Raw genomic sequence first — 19,607 nt, 5'->3', positions numbered from 1 at the left:
CCTCCTACCCTGTAGCCACCCTGCAATTCTTCATAGGAACTGACATGTAATCCCAACATGTTCAGTTTATAAAGTGACCACTCATGAGAGACAGTTAAATGCTTTACTAAAATCTAAATAAACATTGTCCAAGTTATTTCATGAATCCAACTCATGAGTAACTGTGTCAAAATAGCTAACCAGATTAATTAAATATGATTTTCCTGTAACAAAACCATGTTGTGTATCATTCAGAATTCCATATTTATGTAAATGATCCTACATTGCACTCTTTATCATTGTCTCCATGATCCACTTTGCTCTAGAACTGCCTTCTTCTCCAGTCCAAAGCAATTTTTCCAGTGATGGCCTCATAATTAACCTTAATAGTTCAATGCAAAAAAAAAAAAAAAAAAAAGGCCTCCGTAGCCAAGTGGGCAGGAGCAGGAGTGCAGTAGCACACGCTCTTTGAGTAGACCGGGGTTCAAGCCCCTGACTGCTGAATACGGTCGATCTGCCAACCCGCACTGGACCAGCGTGGCAGATTATGGTCCATTTCCCTCAGCATGAATTGTTGAGGAGGCTTCCATCCTGCAGTGGGTTCATATGGCTGCACTTTACTTTTTTACTTTTAGTTCAATGCATTCTTTTGCCACCTCCCTCAAAATTATTGTTTATATACCATCAACTCCATTAGTTTTACTTGCCTTTAAGGTTTAAAGTTTTTATAATAAACACAGCTATAATTTCAGTACAGATTGATGTAAAGTACCTGCTCAGTTCATCAGCAACATCAGTTGGGTTTGTCTAAGACTTTTTCATGCCCATTACATGAGTGGCCTATCTGATTTGTTTTCTTCTTTGTATTTGCATATATGAAAAACTCCTTTTGTTACCAAATAATGAGTTCTTTGCTCTCTTAGCCAGTGACTTCTCTTACTTTGTCAGCCTAACCTGTTCTGTGGTACTATTAGAGAACACTTTGTAGCTGTTATTAGCTTCAGCATTTTTCATTGCTCTGTAACATTCCTATGCATTTTTCTGCTCTCTGAGACTAGCTAGCTCATTATATTACCAGTTTCCCTGACATGGGTAGTCTCCCAGTAAAACTAAGTCCTCTTGAGCCAGAGCAATATGCACTTGACTATTATGTTCTGGGACTATAATGAAGGGTGCATCACCTGACAGGTCACTTGATACTTGAGTCTCCAGTGGATCTGAGACAATTACTCATTTCTTCTGTGGCTCAAACTGATCAAGAAATGCACCATTTTAATTTGAGATCAGTACACTCTTCATAACAGGAACAAAAAAAAATAATCGCCATTTGGGCTAGAATTATCTACTAGACTTGAATATATACCACAGGCTATGCAAGTGATGAACTCATGACACACAGGAATTACCTATGGCCATTGCCATCTGAATCATGATATCCTTGGAGGAAATATTTGAAGTGGATCTAGCAAATATTATTAAGCCATCTGAATCATGACCTTGGAGGAAATATTTGAAGTGGATCTAGCAAATGTTATTAAGGTAAGTATTAAACTAACAAAATATTGAGCAGTTATCAAAACTTCATCTACTACTGAACTTAAAAATATAAGCTTAAAGATACTGGAAAGAATGTAACTTAGCAGAATTAGTTTTAGAAAAGGTACAAATTAAATTTACAGAAAATAACTTCACAAAATTACCGAAAATTAAATTTATAAAATTACAAAAATTAAAAGTTACAAGGTATTTAAATAAATTAAGGAAAAACAAAAATTTGTATACTAAACTCAGCCCAATTTACCAGCACATATTTTTGGCTCAAGTGAGAGGACAATTTTTATTTCTTCATCATGCTTCGAGGGACTGGTGGGATTGATATGCTGTCCTGGTGGCCGTTGCTGCTACTTTTTGTAACAGATTGATCAGTTGAGTAGTCTCCGTATTATTTCATAGGTATTGAAGCCGTTGTCTAAAGATTACCGTATCTTCTCGTAAGACTATTATACCATCCCATTCCTAACTTTTGACATTGCAGTCATTAATGATGGTTATGTACCCATAGTAGTCATGCACAATGGGCTCATAACCTAGTGATGTTTACTGCATGAATACTACACATGAATACATGAATAAATTGCCATCTGTGCTCTCTCGATAGCTCCCAAATTTATTTTTTGAGAAGTTGTGATCATATCCTTTTCAATGTTGTTCAAATTACACTGCATATTGTTGTGACCTTTCTTAAGTGTGTTTCACGAAGTCCAGTAGATATATCACATTTCCACTCATTGTAAAAGGTCAGTGGTTTGGGTCCCATTTTAGACTGAAGGAATTCCCTATGAAGGCTCTTTTTTTTTCACTTAGCTAATCTAATGCATTGGAAGCACAAGTTATTTTCTTTCTATATGTACTGTCAATTACAGAAGTGATATAGTGATGCCGCTTGACCTTGGCATTTACCTTAAACATTAACCTTGTGTTAGCAACTGCAAATATCAAATTAAGGAGGAAAATACAATGAATTTCATTTAATTTGTATATCAATTTGTTTATCCAAATTTTATAATCATGATTTTAATTATTTATTCTCGTATACAGTTTTCTGACTTTATTTTAATTATTCTGACAGAATGTCTTCTAGCACTCATGATTTTTGCTGAGTTGGTTTGATGGTGTTTCAGGGTTGGGTTGGGGCACTCAGCTTTCAATTCCATTGTGCGTCGGATCGGTCATGTCTCTTCTGCTGATCGCTTGGTCACTGGTTGGCACCGCTCCTGCCTCCACGTGGCGGGGTCGGTAACCTGGGAGAAGGAATTCCCTCTTCCATGGCTGAAAGGAGCAACGATGGATTGTGATGCATATCCACCGCCAGAGCCCACGGGCTCCAGACCTGTCAACTCTGATTCAGAGCATGACTTGAATCATCCGAAGAGACAGCGGACTGAAAAACAGAGTGCAGATATGCCAGCATTTCTAATAATGCACTCATTATTCACACAACCTGTAGGCAAGTTATCGCCGTTTCTAATACAGAAATGTTTAGAATCGGTTGTTGGATCTCCTAAAATGGTGAAGCATCTTCAATCTGGAGACCTTTTAATTGAAGCTTCCAAGCCAAGCCATTCAGAAAAATTGTTAAAATTGACAACTTTTAACAGCATTCCAGTGTCAGTTATGCCACATAACACCCTGAACACCTCTAAAGGTGTCATCAGCGAATGGGACTTACTAAATGTCTCTGAACAAGAAATAATACAAGTGCTTAGTGAACAAAAAGTGACTCATGCACGGAGAATCACGACTAAAAAAGATGGCAACCTACTACCAACCAGGTCCATCATTTTAACTTTCAGTACCCCGACTCTTCCATCTTCTGTTAAAGCAGGTTACCTAAATTGCAAGATTCGTCCTTACATCTCAAACCCCATTCGCTGCTTTAAATGTCAGAAGTACGGTCATTCTCAAACAGCATGCCGAGGCGATGCTGTGTGTCCTCTTTGTGGTTCCAAGGAGCATTCTCAAGAAGACTGTACAGCTTCCACTCCTATTTGTCCAAACTGTAAGGAAAACCACCCTACATTTTCTAAAGCATGTGACCTTTGGAAAACAGGTAAAAAAAATCCAGAAATATAAAGTTGAACATAAAGTCACTTACCCTGAAGCAAGAAAGCAAGTGCTACTAACCATTCCTAGCCGATCATACGCATCTGTTACCAGAACCAGCCGCTCAGCTGCAACTCAAACAGATGTGTCCATAGGACCGAGAATTTCCTTTGCCACCTGGGCCAAAACTGTTTTATCATGCAATAAGAAACCTACAGTCAACGAAACCAACAATACGCCGATCAGCATCCCAACTGATGCTATCTCAACCTTGCCCGAAACAACAAAATCAACTACCGTTGAAAATCAGAAAAAGGTGAAGCCACGAAATATCAACATGGAAACTGATGTTCAATCAGAGGATGACGACACAGTATTAGAGTTACATGCTAGTGATATCATGTATACAGGACACCCAATCTTTCTCAGAAATGAGAAACCAAAACCAAGCAGACAGAAACCGTCTAGAAAAAACAGTCAGATCAATCTTCCTCAAACAAATCCAACCAATGAATAAATTCCTACAATGGAACTGTAGAGGATTACGCAGTAATATAGATGACCTCAGTGATTTACTAACTCAAACTAATGCAGTAGGTGTGTGCTTACAGGAAACATTTTTATCACCACACGCTTCCGTCAAAATCAAAAATTATACTATGTTTAGGCAAGACAGGGTTTCTAACTCTCCTGCTCATGGTGGGGTAGCTATACTTGTGAAATCTACAATTCCCTCAAGACATCTCCAACTAAAAACCTCCTTAGAAGTTGTAGCAGTCTGGATAGCAATGGGAATATCGTTATCGCTTGCATCCATCTATATATCACCGAATTATCCTTGCTCCCAGACTGAACTGGACAGTCTTATTACGCAACTTCCACCTCCCGTCTGTTTACTTTGTGATTTCAATGGTCACCATCCATTGTGGGGATCCTCCACCATGGATGGTAGAGGCAAACTAATCGAAACATTCCTGGATAACCATAACCTGACTCTTTTAAATTCTGGCTCTCCAACTCATGTTCAACTACCTGCTGGTACAACATCTGCGATAGACCTATCCATCTGTTCAGCATCTCTTTTTCCAAGCATGGAATGGTTAGTGCTAAATGATCCATTCCACAGTGACCATTTCCCTATCATCAGTTCAATTCAAACACAGGTCATGTCATACCGTAAAGGCCGTACTTCTTGGAACTTCCAAAAAGCAGACTGGAAAACCTATTCCAGTTGTGTTATATTTGAAAAGCAATATGTACAGCAACAGAATCTTGATAACGTAACTGACCACATTACCAGCCATGTATTATCTGCAGCAGAAATTTTCATTCCAAAATCTAACCTGCACAAGAGTGTACACCAAAATCAGTGGTGGAATGAAGAATGCTCCAAAGCAAAGCGTGATAAAAACCAAGCTTGGAACCACTTTCGTAAATTCCCAACTACTGCCAACCTAATTGTTCACAAAAAACTCAGAGCTAAAGCGAGACAAATTCGAAAAAAAGCAAAACATGAATCCTGGATTAACTTCGCCTCATCCATTAACAAAAATACTGACACTCAAATTATTTGGAAAAAAATACGAGCACTCAATGGGAAATTTCTACCGTTGCAATCACCAATAATACAATGGAATGGGCAGGAATTATCTTCCCCTAATGATATTGCAAATGCGCTATCAGTCTTTTTATAACATTTCCACCTCATCCTCTTATGTGACATCCTTTCAACACATTAAAACTAATGAAGAACGTCAAAAATTGAATTTTCAAACTAGACTCTCACTTCCTTATAACCAGCCTTTTACTTTAGTCGAGCTGAAAGAATGCTTAACCAAATCGTCAAATGGTGCAGCAGGACCAGACTGTATTCACTACAGTATGTTGCAGCATCTATGTGAATCTGACCTTGGCATATTATTACTATTCTATAACCGTATCTTTTCAGAAAATACTTATCCTCTGTCCTGGCGGCATTCCTATATCTGTGCTATTCCAAAACCAGGCAAAGATCCCACTCTGGTCCAGAACTACAGACCAATATCATTAACAAGCTGTTTAGGCAAAATCTTTGAAAGGATGGTACATAAGAGGCTCACCTGGTTTCTAGACTCCCAGAATCTTCTCTCTGATCACCAATATGGCTTCTGTGAAAACAAATCCACCCTAGATTTACTTGTAAAACTTGAGTGCAACATACGAAATGCCTTCGTCATGAAACAGCACCTAGTGATGGTCAACCTAGATATTCACAAAGCATTCAATACTACCTGGCATCATGGCATTATTAAAGATATGCATCAGTTGGGGTTGAGAGGCTATCTTCCTCAAATCATCCAGAACTTTTTAAAATTACGCACCTTTCAAGTTCGATATCAAAACGTGCTGTCAGCATCTCACATTCAAGAAGAGGGTGTCCCGCAGAGTTCAATACTGAGTGCTACCCTATTTGTGATTCTAGTCAACAAAATATTGGAAGATCTTCCAAAAACCATTCAAATTTATATGTATGCAGATGACCTCACTATATCCTGCCAATCACAAAGTATGAATACTATCGAAAGACAGTTGCAAATTGCTCTATTCAAAATAGAAACCTGGACCTTATGCAATGGATATCGTCTTGCTGAACAGAAATCCACCACTACTCACTTCTGCAAACTACGATCACTTCATCCTGATCCTGAGCTAAAGATCAATAACATGCCAATACCTCTTACTTGCACTGTCCGTGTTTTTGGCCTGGTGCTAGATAGGAAACTAAACTTTCAAGCACATGTGACCTACCTTCGGACCATCTGCTTGAAGAAATTGAATATCCTCCGGTGTGTGTCATCTATGTCATGGGGCGCTGATCGACATACCCTGATCCATCTCTATCGAGCTCTCATCAGGTCCCGTTTAGACTATGGCCCCCCAGTGTATGACTCTGCTAGGAAAACTATTTTAGAGCGATTGAACAAGATTGAGCACAGTGCTCTGAGAGTTTCTCTAGGGGATTTCAGAACCTCCCCAGTTCAGAGCCTTTACGTTGAAGCCCACGAACCTCCCTTACATCTTCGGAGGAAAACATTGCTTTTGATGTATGCTGCAACAATCCGCAGTCTTCCCTCTCACCCGAATTGGAGATGTCTGTACAATACCGAATGGGAGTCATTCTTCAACAGTAAACCAAATGAAAACAAACCTGCTGCACTTAGACTTAAAGAACTAACTCAAACGTGGAATATTGAAATCAGCAATCTATATCAGGACATAACACCGCCTGATTCACCAGGGACAAATATCTGTGCAATTTACGATGACTATTTCCAACAGTGGGGAAAGAACACCTTGTCTCCCTTCAATATCGTGCCGACCGGGCTAGCCGAGTGGGTAAAGTACCTGCCCGGCAACCCAAAGGTCGCGGGTTCGATTCCCGCCTCGGACTTGGATCAAAGTACTGCAAAAACCTTGGGAGGTGCAATATGGCCACAGAAGCCGATGCGCCAACAACTACCAAATCAAAAAAAAAAAAAAAAAAACCCTTCAATATCGCACAGTTACATGAAACTCATTCTGCTTCTAATTCACAGGCCTGTAAGATCTATACAGATGGATCAAAAACTGAGACCCAAGTAGGCGCTGCGGCAATCTTCTCTTCATTCACTACTTCTATCTCATTACCTGTAGAATGCAGTATCTTCACTGCAGAGCTTTATGCTATTAACTTGGCCCTAGATCACATTACTCACTCAACTTCTGATTTCTTCTGCCTTAATATACACTGACTCGCTCAGTGCTGTCTCTGCCATAAATAGCAATACCACCTCCTCTCACCCTGTTATCAAACAAATCCATTCCAAATTACTTGTGTGCAATGAGTCAAACCAAACTGTGACATTCTGTTGGATACCAGGGCATTCTGGTATAGCTGGAAATGAAAGAGCAGATCTTGCCGCCAAACAACCAGATACCAATATTTTACAGAATTGTCAAGTTCCGTATTCCGATTTCAAACATATCATTCGTAAAGCATGTTACAATAGATGGTCACTGATCTGGAGAGGTTATCCAGGAAACAAACTATACCAAATAAAACCAGAACCAAAGCTGTGGCTCTCCAGTTTCCGGAAAAATAGACGAGAAAAAACAATTTTAGGAAGGCTAAGGATTGGGTATACTCACCTCACTCACCTGTATCTATTAAATAATGACAGCTCTCCCCAATACACATCATGCCAAGTTCAACTGACCATTTGCCATTTGCTAGTGGACTGTCCCCACTTTCAAACCATCCACTTAGGCATCTTTAAGTCAATTTCTAATACACAGTCATCAGTAAATTTAATGCAGATCCTGGGAGATGATCCTAATAAAAAGGAACTATTTACTTTCTTAAATCGGATAGGAATATACCATAAAATATAGTTATGTTTCATATTCACCATTAGAAAGACACAATATGGCCCCAGCAGCCTATGTGTCGTTAAACTCAACAACAACAACAATGGTCATGTCTCTATGAGTGAAAGAATTCATTAAAATTATTTTATCCGTTTATTTTATTCGTTTACATTTGGAGAGCATTGACTGGAAGCATGCTACACAAAAGATTGAGGTAATCTCTTACTCTTTTAAATATCTGTTTATATATGTTACTGTAATAACCATTGTTTAATAATATCACAGGAAAGATGAACATATGTTTTTGTATAATAATGAGAATAATTTATATAATACTTGTGCTTGAATAAGTTTTCTTTTTAAGTTGCAGTTCCCGAAGCTCACACCTTGGAAACATTTTTAGCTTATCCTCTCAATTGAACAAACTCCTAGCTGAACAGGGAATACATGGTGCAGTACCAACAACTAGGTCATATGACTTAAAGGTGAAATTTTGAGTTCTCTTATGAAGTATTGTGCATTAGCAAATTAATATCCATCCTTTTTCTTCTTTCTGGAACTTTGTTTCCAAATTAATTAACTGTGATATTTTGGAACCACTCCTCTTCACTTTCTTCTGCCTTATCAGAGGAAAGTGAAGGGGGATTGGTTCAAATGTTTGAAAAAAAAAAAAAATAATAATAATGAAAATAAAAAGATAATAGGTGTTATCAGATTTTGGCTCTACAGTAAATATAATAGTTAACAGTAAGTGCAGCAATGTTTCTATTTGCAGACTGTTTCATCAGATCTCAGGTTTTTCTTCTCAAGGTCATACTTTAAAATAAACTTAATTTTTGATTAAACTTTCCTGGAGCTTCCTGAACATATCTGTGCTCTAGAAATAATTTTCTTCTGGTCATGGCCTCTGGGAGTGTTTTGATTAGAGAAATTTTGAAAATTCATAAAAATGGAAAATGTGTACATAAATGCTCTTAAATATTAATTAAAAATATTTTTTTTTTCTTATTTTAACTTGATTGCTTAATATTAGGGTGAAATTATTTCAGTAATCAAATTAGAAAATTAAAAAAAAAATCATCACTTCTGTTATGTAATGTTGTTATCTTCTACATATACTTATCTATCATATTTATCTATCCCTAGATAAATAATCCAGTTTCATCAACTTCTGGATATAAATTCCAGAGGATTTCAACTTTTTTAAGTCAGAATTGGAGAAAAATGGCTGACAGCTAAAATATTCTCCAATTTTAAAAGCTATATTTGTTTTGCCATCTGTTATAAACTATATCTACAATTAGAAACACAACAGATAAAGAGACACTGCACTTACTGGAAGATTTCAAGACAGTTTGTGAATAAATGGACACACTGTTTAAAATGAATGAGAAACAATCTTGAAACACACACACACACACTTTATTTTTATATATATATATATATATATATATATATAAAATGTAAATTAGACAAAAAAAATGAAAGAATAAAAAAAAAAAACAGATAAATAACACATACAGAAGAGAAAAAATGAAGATATGTAATAGGAAAACATGTATAAAAATTTTGAAATATTAAATATAGGGCAAATAAAGCCAAATTAATGTCAATAAATGTTAAATTTAGACCGGTGTGTACTTGTTAATGCAGAAGCCAAAATAATGTGAAATATCATAAAAGAGACATAATGAACTTACTACTAAAGAAGATAGACATGAGACAAAACCACAAGGAACAAATAAAAACAACCACTATATCCATTTTCATCAGAGGAAGATATATATACACTCAAAATATGCCTAACATACATACTCTGAAAAAGGTTAAAAGTATTTAATACTTCGTACAGGGATTGATTCATTTTCAGCACAAAAGAAGACACTCTGAAGGTTGGTTTATATATATATTTGAACATTACTTTTAAGCCAATGTTCTATATTTGTTTCTAGCAATATTGCGCTTATGCGGCGTTAATGCTGTTGTAGGATGAACAATTAAACATTATACGTGCATTGATATATTAGGTCAAGATTCTGATAGATTTTGGTTTGCGAGTGGTGGGGAATTTTTTTTTTTTTTTGTTTTGGCGGGAGGTATTACTGGTAATTAAGGCCTAATTAACTGGCTAGCTGTAGTTGCACTAGCAGTTGTTGGATTGCCTATAAGTCCATGTTAACTATTAACATTGGATCAAGTTAATAAAAATATAAAATAGGAGGGTGACTTTCTTTCACATGGCCATCTCTCTGCTACCTCCTCGGGGGCTTTGAGCAGATAGATAGCCATACTAAAAGAATGCCATGAGCATACCCGTTTCTGTGGTCTCAGTAACAGTTTTTTGCTTTGTAAGTACTCATGTTAAGTTGTGATTGTCCTAAGTTAATAAAATGAAATAATTAATCAAGTAAATGAAATAAATATAAATTGTAATTGTTAATTTTTGGTTAACTTTAGTTTTAAATTTTGAGTTATTATTAGCTGCAAACTGGGATTGAGACCCAAAGCCCGATGGGTATGCATCAGATTTAATATAAAAAGTATATAGGTGTTTACCTGTGATCAGTATGGCTGTAGGTTGGTGATAGACGGGAAGTGCAAGTCGCCCTGGAGCTGCTTTATAGGAGGCCAGGGTGTCATCTGGTTTGATTTGTTGGTTGGTATATTTTTAAAATGTGTTTAAGGGAGGGTTAATTTGTGCTTAGGTGACCTGTATTCAATTTTTAATCGATGTTTAGGGATTATGGTGAATACCTATATTGATTTTTAGGTAAATGTGATTTTAAGGATTACATTTTAGTGATTACGATTAAGGATTACATTACAGTTTTTTTTTTTGCAATGTTATCCACTGGACAAGGACTGGTATAACCTTTCTACAGCATAATAGCCCGTGTATGCCCAGTGGGATAACTATATACATATTTATAATACCCCCTTCGGTGATTTTAACCTTGTGGTGCTTTGGATTTTATTATAAGCTGTAGGTGTGGTGTAGCGTGTTAGCTTTTGTTGTCTAATGTCAAATATCCAGCGAGGTTTGTGCTAAGAAGCGTAGAGATAGTTATGGGGTTTAATATAGTTGGATCAGCATGAGAATTGCTATTATAGTTATTGTTGTAATTAGGGGTTGAATTTGGACTTACGGGTTTCAGTGCGGTCAGACAATGAGCCTTGTCTGAGTGCAGTGAACCCAGGGGTCTAATAGGGACCCAAACAATTAATCTGTGACCCTATAAGCATTAGTTTGAGTGATGTAAGGTTAAATTGGCTTGAATGGCTGTTTTAACATGGTGTCTGATGAACTTGACAGGCATTTTCTTTTGAATTAAATTAGTTTTTAGTTTTTGTAATGCGTCCAGTATGTTTTCCTGGTTACTACTGATGTGTATTATTCTTTTAGTCTGATTTCTGATTATATTAACATGTATTTGTTTAGCTAAATTGGTCTCCCACTTTGTGAGTCTAATGGCTTGGAAGTTAAAATGGTCTCTTTTATCAAAATGTTTGTGTAAATTTTATTTCCTTTGATGGTTATTTCGCTGTCGAGGTATATGGCTTGTAGATGGCTTTTGGGGTTGGTACGTTTGATGGTCAGATCTGTGGGATATATTTCTAGTGCTAATTTGTCGAATTTATCACAGTTGACAACTAAGACGTGATCAATGTATCTGAAGAAGATTATGTCATCTTTAATTTTGTTTTCGTAGTGGTGAAAGTAAAGGTTGGCAATGGAACTCGAGCTGCTTGCTCCCATTGCCACCCCCCCACTTTGCATGTATATGTTGTCTCCCACGAGTAGGTAATTATTGATAATGCATAAGTTTATTAAGTCTAGCCAGTACTGTTTGCTGCAGCCTAGACTTCCCAGTTTTCTTCATAGTAGTCTGTAAGCACGCTTTTTAAATTATTGTGGGAAATAGTAGTAGTAGGTAGTAGTGGCATGTGATGCAAGAAAGCAAGTGTATGAGCTTATGCAGCATCAGCGAAAAAAAAAAAATCACACCATTCCCTCCAAATGCTTGTCCAGTTCCTCCTTAAATTTATTTAACCTGTCAACTTCCACAACGACAAATGGAAGTTTGTTCCAGCAATTAACCACCCGCTGGCTAAAGGCAAATTTCCGCACATCTATTCTACATCTGTCTTTTCTTAATTTGAATTTGTGTCCCCTTAGGTTCGTAATCTGAACAAGTGGAAGGATCCCATCAGAATTCAGCGTGCTCAACACATTCAAGGCCTTATACACCTCAATCAGATCACCGCACAGGTGCCTAGTCTCCAGCCACTGCAATTTGCAGAACTTAAGCCTCTCTTGATAAGAGGATCCCTTCATTCCCCTCACCAATCTTGTTGCCCTTCTCTGTACACCTTCAAGTAAATCTACATCCTTCCTAAAATGAGGCCTCCAGACCTGTACGCAGTACTCAAGGCGTGGCCTGACCATTGCCTTATACAGAGGGACAATCACCTCCTTCTCCCTGCTAGCAAAATTCCTATATATCATTGACAAAACCCCATGACCTGCCCTGGCAGCCTGTCTGCATTGCTCAGAAAACTTCATATCTGACTGCACAATTACTCCCAGGTCTTTTTCATTTTCTACCACCTTAAGTGAAGTACCACACAGTTGGTACGTTTCTCTGGGGTTACTTCTACCCATATGCAGTACTTTTCATTTGTCAAGGTTAAACTTCAGTTGCCACTTCTTAGCCCATCTGCCCAAATTATCTAGATCCTGTTGCAGTAGCACACTGCCATTACTGTAATTAACAACCCTGCCAACCTTTGTATCATCTGCAAACTTCGATATTAAGCCTGATATACCTTCATCAATATCATTGATAAATATACAAAATAACAGTGGACCTAACACCGAACCCTGTGGGACTCCACTAATAACATTAGTCCACGAAGAGCAGCAGCCATTGATTACCACCCTCTGTCTTCTCCCATTTAACCATCCTTTTATCCATTGTAGCAATTTACCATTAATACCATTCTGCTCCAATTTGTACAATAGTCTTCCATGCGCAACAGTGTAAAAAGCTTTCGTGAAATCCAAATATATGATATGAAAATTATTTTTTGCATCCAGTTCCTTTGTAACCACACAATATCCTATCAAATTTGTCAGACAAGACTTTCCCTTAACAAACCCATGCTGTGTCTGAATTATTGCTGCAGTCTTGTCTAGATGATCCTGCAATGCATCTTTAACCAGTGACTCCATTATTTTACCCGGAACAGAAGTTAAACTAACTGGTCTGTAATTACTCGTGTCACCCTTCGATCCCCCTTTGTGAATTGGGGATACATTTGCACATCTCCAGTCCGTGGGAACCTCCCCTGAGTCCAAGGATGCTCTCATAATTATGGCTAAGGGTTTGCTTAGTTGCTTTGCCGCCTCCTTTAATATAACTGGATAGATCCCATCCACCCCAGGTGCTTTTCTTATGTTTAACTTCAACAATTTCTCCTCCACTTTGCTTTCAGTTATTACAAAAGCATTAAGTATCCTGCTACAATTTGATAACCTTCTGCCATTTTCAAACCTTAATAATTCCTCATGTGTGAATGTAGATGCAAAATACTCATTCAGTTTGTTTGCTATCTGAGCAGGATCATCAACAGTCGAACCATCGATGTCAAGTGGACCAATCAGATTCATCCCCCTTTTTTTAGAGTTTATATAAGTAAAGAAATCCTTGCTGTTTTTCTTAGCATCTTTTGCCAAGGATTTCTCATAATCTGCCTTCGCCTGCCTAACCTCCTTTGTGACCTGATTACAGACTAGCTTATATCTGCCATGGGCTTCTGAGTCGCTTGATAATTTATATGCATCCCATGTATTTTTCTTCTCTGTTAAGAGTCTCATTAGTTCATTAGATAACCATTTAGGCCTAAACCTTGAACAGTATTTCTTAATAGGTATGAAACTTTTAGTAGCATCCACGATTAATTCCTTGAATGCTTCCCACTTAGAATTTACTGTTGGTAACATCGTCAGTTGATCACACCGTACAGAATTTAAAAACTGTCGGAGACCACTGTACTCACCTTTATGGAAGCAAAAACCCTTTCCTTTACCCCTGATGGTAATCTTTAAGTAAATCCCACATCAGTACACTGTGATCACTGCCACCTAGTGGTTCCTTTATCTGCAAATTCTTAATACACGAATGATCACTGCTGATAACCAGATCAAGAGTATTATTTTCTCTGGTTGCCTCTCGAACATGCTACTGCAGAAAACAATCATCCAATAAATCCACAAAAGTCTGACTAGTGTGTGAGTGACCAACCCACAAGTTCCGGTCAATATCTGGGAAGTTAAAATCCCCCATTATAAGACATTCCGATTTACTAGCCCACTCTATTTCTCTGTACAATTTTTCACTGTACTCATTTGAGTCATTAGGCCTATAACACACTCCTACTCTTATTTTTGCTTTCGCAGTGCTTATGTCACACCAAACTGACTCAACAGTACACTGTTCATCTATATCAACTGGATGCACTTCTTTTGATTTTATGTTTTTTTTTAATTACCAGCATAACACCTTCTCCCTTTCTATCCTGTCTATCCTTTCTGTACACATTGTACTCCCCAAATTCCAGTTCAGCATTCCTTATATCTGTGTGACACCACGTCTCTGCTATCCCAACAATATCCGCCTTTGATGTCTTGACCAACACTTCAAATTCATCAAATTTATTTACTATACTTCTAGCATTGGTATACATACACGCATAAATGCTGGTGAATAGGTTTTTAAAGTCGTAGGTGTACACTTTGCTGATTTTATTATTTTTGATGTATTTTCTATTGTCTGAAATGAACTTGGCGTTGGTGAGATTGGTGGATATTGTGTTCAGTTTGGCCTCTAGTTTTTCACTGGGGTTTTTGATATAGCTGTTCCTGCATGTGGTGATGATTCTGCAGCCTACTGGAACTATGGAATTTTGGGACCCAGTAAACAAAAGGAAATCTGGTGTTATCGATTTTTAAATTAACTTTTTTATGCATGGCTATTAGTTTTTTGGTAATAGTGCTGTGGGTGGAGTTGGTGATTTTATATGTTTCGCTGTTTTTCAGTTCTTTTTTGAGTGTGTCTGTGTAGAATTTTTTGCAGATAATACTGAAGTTGTTATTGGCCTTGTCTGTGCTAGATGATTCCATTGTGGAAGCCAAAAGCTCTGCGTTATTCTTCAGCAATTCGAGATTCCTGATGAGGTCATTATAGCTAACTTTCTATGATCTTATGTGGTTCAGAAGGGTAAAGGTTTGGGCAAAATGGTGGATCCCTTGACGTAGATGGCTGCTGTACTTCTTCATATATATCAAGTTGATGTTCATCAGTGTCTTCACCTTCATCAAAGTGTACAGAAAAACAGTCAGGTGGTTCAGAAATAGGTAATATTTCACTGTGAGGCATGGGACAAATTGCAGATGGTATATTTGGGTATGTCATTGTTCACTTTTTCTTCATTGTCATCCCTTTTCTAATAGGAGGCACCATACAGAAGTAACAGTCTGTGATGTGATTTGTTGGCCCCCTCCATATCATGGGCACTGCGAAAGGCATAAAACGTCCCTTTCGATTCACCCACACATTGAGTTTTGATGAACAGGTAGTGCAGCATATGTGTGGAGCCCAGTTCTTGTCCTGGTCGTCTACTTTACACCCAAAGTACAAGAAGTAGGCCTTTTTCATGGCTTCAGTTAAGGGACACTTTCTTGAAGCTAATGTGGCTTCTTCACATGTGTAACAGAAGTCATCTGGACTATTCACACAATTACGGGGCATATTAATCTTACATGACACAAATACTGTGCAAAAATAGGCATCTCACAGAGAACAACCATTAACAGAACAAATCACCCAGTACCTAGCCTTATTCGAGGATTACTGCAACAGAGTTGAAGATGCATTTGAGGCAACAACTTATCATGTGATGCAGAGCGAGGCAGCAGTTGCCAATCACATGATAAGAGCATGGTGGAACTGAAACTGCAGTGTTGCCATGCATTTTGCAGAGAGCCATAGTTAGTAATGTAGAGTAACTCGCTAATATGAGACCCTAACTGTAATTTGAAAACAAGAGCCAATTGAGGAATTTTAATGTGATTTTCGTGTTCAGCAACATGAAATTAGTCAAGATTGGGTATTTTAATTTTCTTAACATTTTATGCGTTGACCAGTGTAATATAGATTTCATATTGTTTGACATAGTTGAAAATTGGTCCCAATACTGATTTGTTTTAACTACCAGTGAATTACAACAGACATTCTTTTCTGCCCTTCATGATTTGCTCATAAAGTAGCTAATTTAAACCAGCTGATCCATGTGAAAATGCTTACCTTTCAGAGATTTTCTTCAAGGAATGAAGAATATAGAAATCACAAGTAGAAAGGTCTTGGTGTAGTGGGTGGGGGGAGTGGACATTTGGATACTTTCTAATGAAAATCAGTGAAGCAGTACGTTATTTTGCAATGATATCATCCGAACACTTAACATGCTTATAAGTTTAACCTTTATCATCTACCTCAGTTGTCGAGTGTTTAGTAGTGGTACTTTGCATCATTTGACAAGGTATAATTCTGCATGGAAGAAACTGAGTAACAGCCTTTGGGAACAAAGAAAATTTTAGACAAGACAATATCTTGTCAGCACTGGACATGTCATAAGCCTTCCTTAACATTTCAAACTCATTTTTTATTTTTTTTATGACTCGTTTCATACCCTGGGTAGTGGAGAATGAAAAAGACCTGGGAGTAATCGTGCATTCAGATATGAAGTTCTCTGAGCACTGCAGACAGGATGCAAGGACAATTCATTGGGTTTTGTCAATGATATACAGGAATTCTGACAGCAGGGAATAGCAGGTGATTATCCTGTTGTCAGACCACATCTTGAGTACTGCATAGAGATCTGATCTGGAGGCCTCATTTTAGGAAAAACATGAATCTGCTGGAATGGGTACAGATAAATAAGATTAATCAAGGAAATGAAAGGGTGCCCTTACTAGGAAAGGCTTCAATTTTGCAAACTGCAGTGTTTGGAGACTGGGTACTTGTGAGGTGATCTTATTGAGGTATTTAAAGCTTTGAATCGATTGAGCAACTGTAATTGGTAGTAGTTAAATCATATTAATAATAACAAGGTGTTACTTTAAATCTTACCTGTACATTGGTATAATTTAAAGTACACTGGTTTGGTAATTGTGATAATTTAATTTGATAATAAATGTTTTGTTGACTATATTCAAAGATATTTGAGAATGTGTGTTATAAATGTTAAGAGTTACTTTTACTTAACCTAGAAGAATGGTGGATTCCCATTTTAAACAATTTCTTGTTTTTTTTTCCCCAAAAAGTCTGATTGATTAATGCATTTACTAATGCACCTGATAGAGACTTAAATTCCTATCCAGTGCTGTTTGAAGAATATGAATTTAAAATTTTTGCATTGTATTCATGAGATAAATATTAGATATTACATTAAACATCATTCCATTACAGAAGCTTAGGTAAATTTATGCCATACAGTGCACAATACTATGGTGGAGAATAAAAAAATTAAGAGAAATAGCACTAAAAGAACTATTGACAAAATTATTGGGAGTATATTTGATCAAAGAGCACAGAATTTACAGAACTGTACATGAAACACATCTGTTATGCATTTTTGTTTTTCATTTTTTATCTAGAGATCATAATAATACGAAAGTTCTCTTTTTCCTTATATCCTCTTTAGCATTGATATTAGCAGTATGGGTATTAAATATAGAAATACAGTCTGTCCTCGTATAGCACGATAGTTGCGTTCCTAGAAATCCTCGTGCAGTGCAAAATCGTGCAATATAAACAACAGGCCCTATGGGAAAAGTAGGGTTAGGTGCCGACCACCCAAGATTGAACACACATTTGGAACCAAAACATTACCAAACACAATAAATAATAGGGTAATTTTAATCGTTATAAAATACTTACGTATTTTATAACGATTAAAATACGTAATAAAAATAATATTATATTATAATAAAGTATTTTTAGTATTTTTTAATACTAAAAAAATATTTTTTACGAATAAAATACGTATTTTATTCGTAAAAAAATTATTATATTAAATAAAATAGTCGTAATAAAATATTGCTAATGCTTTTGCTTCTATCGTAAGCAAACTTGCTTTTTGTTTGATTTTCTATCCAAAGAGATGACAGCCGTTCCATCTCTTCCAATTCTTTGTGTCTTAATCTAATGGAATTTAATTACACTTTGTGTTGTTTCCGCTATGAAAGTTTTTATTTTCTCCGCATTCTTTGTAATTCTCGGCGTTGCCTCATTTAGGTCTGCAGCACGTGCAATATCACATGGTCTTTCATTTCGCTCAAAGCGTTTCACAATTTCATATTTTTTCTCTATTGACAGAAGCGGACTGGCCATAAGCCTTACGGGGGAAACCACGGTGGGCCGGAGGCCGGTGTGATTTTGGCCATAAACCGTAGTATGAGGCCACTATAAATTTTCCCGGGTAAGAATTTTTGACCCAGTCTGCCTCTGTTTATCGATATTGCTTCTTTTTTTTTTTTTTTTTTCTCTCTGAATCTGCAGTGTCTTAGCCAGGAAGCTTCCTTTTCACACCTTTTAAGTATTTTACTCATTTTTAGGGAATAAAGCACAATTACAAAACGAGGAGGCACGCTTGATACACATAAACAAAGCTGCGCGCGTGTAGCAACTGAATAAACAACACCGTAAAGGCTGAGATACACTATTAACACCTCACATTTTACTAAACCACATTTCTGGGGGTTACTACCATAAAACAATAAAAACAATTTCCAGTTGCGTTTCTGCTAGTGGAATCTGTTATAAACTGGTAGTAAACTTCATCTAATTGCATTTGCGATTATATCAATAGCTGGAATTGTGTTGGTTTTTACGTTATTATGGTGAAATGTGTTTCCCCTTCACTGATATAAAACACATAAATACATTTTCTGAATCTTCTTCGTTCCTGTCGTGTTGCATTCAGTTGGGGTGATTCCGCATTCGACTGCCATTTCTTGTAAACACAAAGGCGAATCGTGTATAAGCGAATTCGGTTCGTGTTATATAAGATAACGTTCCTCTATTTATAAATCGTGTATGATCGAATCCGTGTAATGCAAACACGTGTTATACGAGGACCGACTGTATAAGCAAGACTATTTTTCCTTTAATTCTATTAATATCTGAAACATATTTAATTAAAAATATTTGAATCAGTACATAAGTGTGATTCATATTTGACCTAGACATTTAGGTGCAGATAGATCATAAGTGTACAGAGTCACATGATTTTGTAATGTTCACTTTCATCAATTAAGATGAGGTTATGATTTACACCACTTCTCTGCCTGCACACAGAAAGGTGCCCTGCTATCCATTTGGAAGATGTCTGAAGATTAATTCCTGAGAGAGAGAGAGACCTTATAAAGTCTCTCTCTCTTACCCCCACACACATTTTGGGTGCTATTGTTAGCTAGTCCCATCATGCAAACTGTCCCCCCCCCCCCCAAGAGCAAACGTTTCTACAGACATGCACAGTTTCCCTTTCTGGATTGTACCCAGAAGAGTGGCGCAAATCAT

At 37.1% G+C, this 19,607-nt stretch overlaps 1 protein-coding gene across 1 annotated transcript in view; it reads left to right on the top strand.

The window, feature by feature from the left end:
- LOC150082225 (trafficking kinesin-binding protein 1-like) overlaps positions 1-19,607 on the top strand; it is a 210,273-nt gene that overhangs the window by 189,869 nt on the left and 797 nt on the right. Inside the window, exon 16 of the mRNA XM_090380064.1 lies at positions 8,333-8,453. Coding sequence (XP_090236190.1) covers positions 8,333-8,453 — 121 coding nt within the window. The remainder of the gene's footprint in view (positions 1-8,332; positions 8,454-19,607) is intronic.

The sequence above is a fragment of the Mastigoproctus giganteus genome, chromosome 8 (genome assembly GCF_048544385.1).
Source record: "Mastigoproctus giganteus isolate SK-2022 chromosome 8, ASM4854438v1, whole genome shotgun sequence".
Lineage (NCBI taxonomy): Eukaryota > Metazoa > Arthropoda > Arachnida > Uropygi > Thelyphonidae > Mastigoproctus > Mastigoproctus giganteus.
This window is presented reverse-complemented; position numbering and strand designations above follow the sequence as displayed.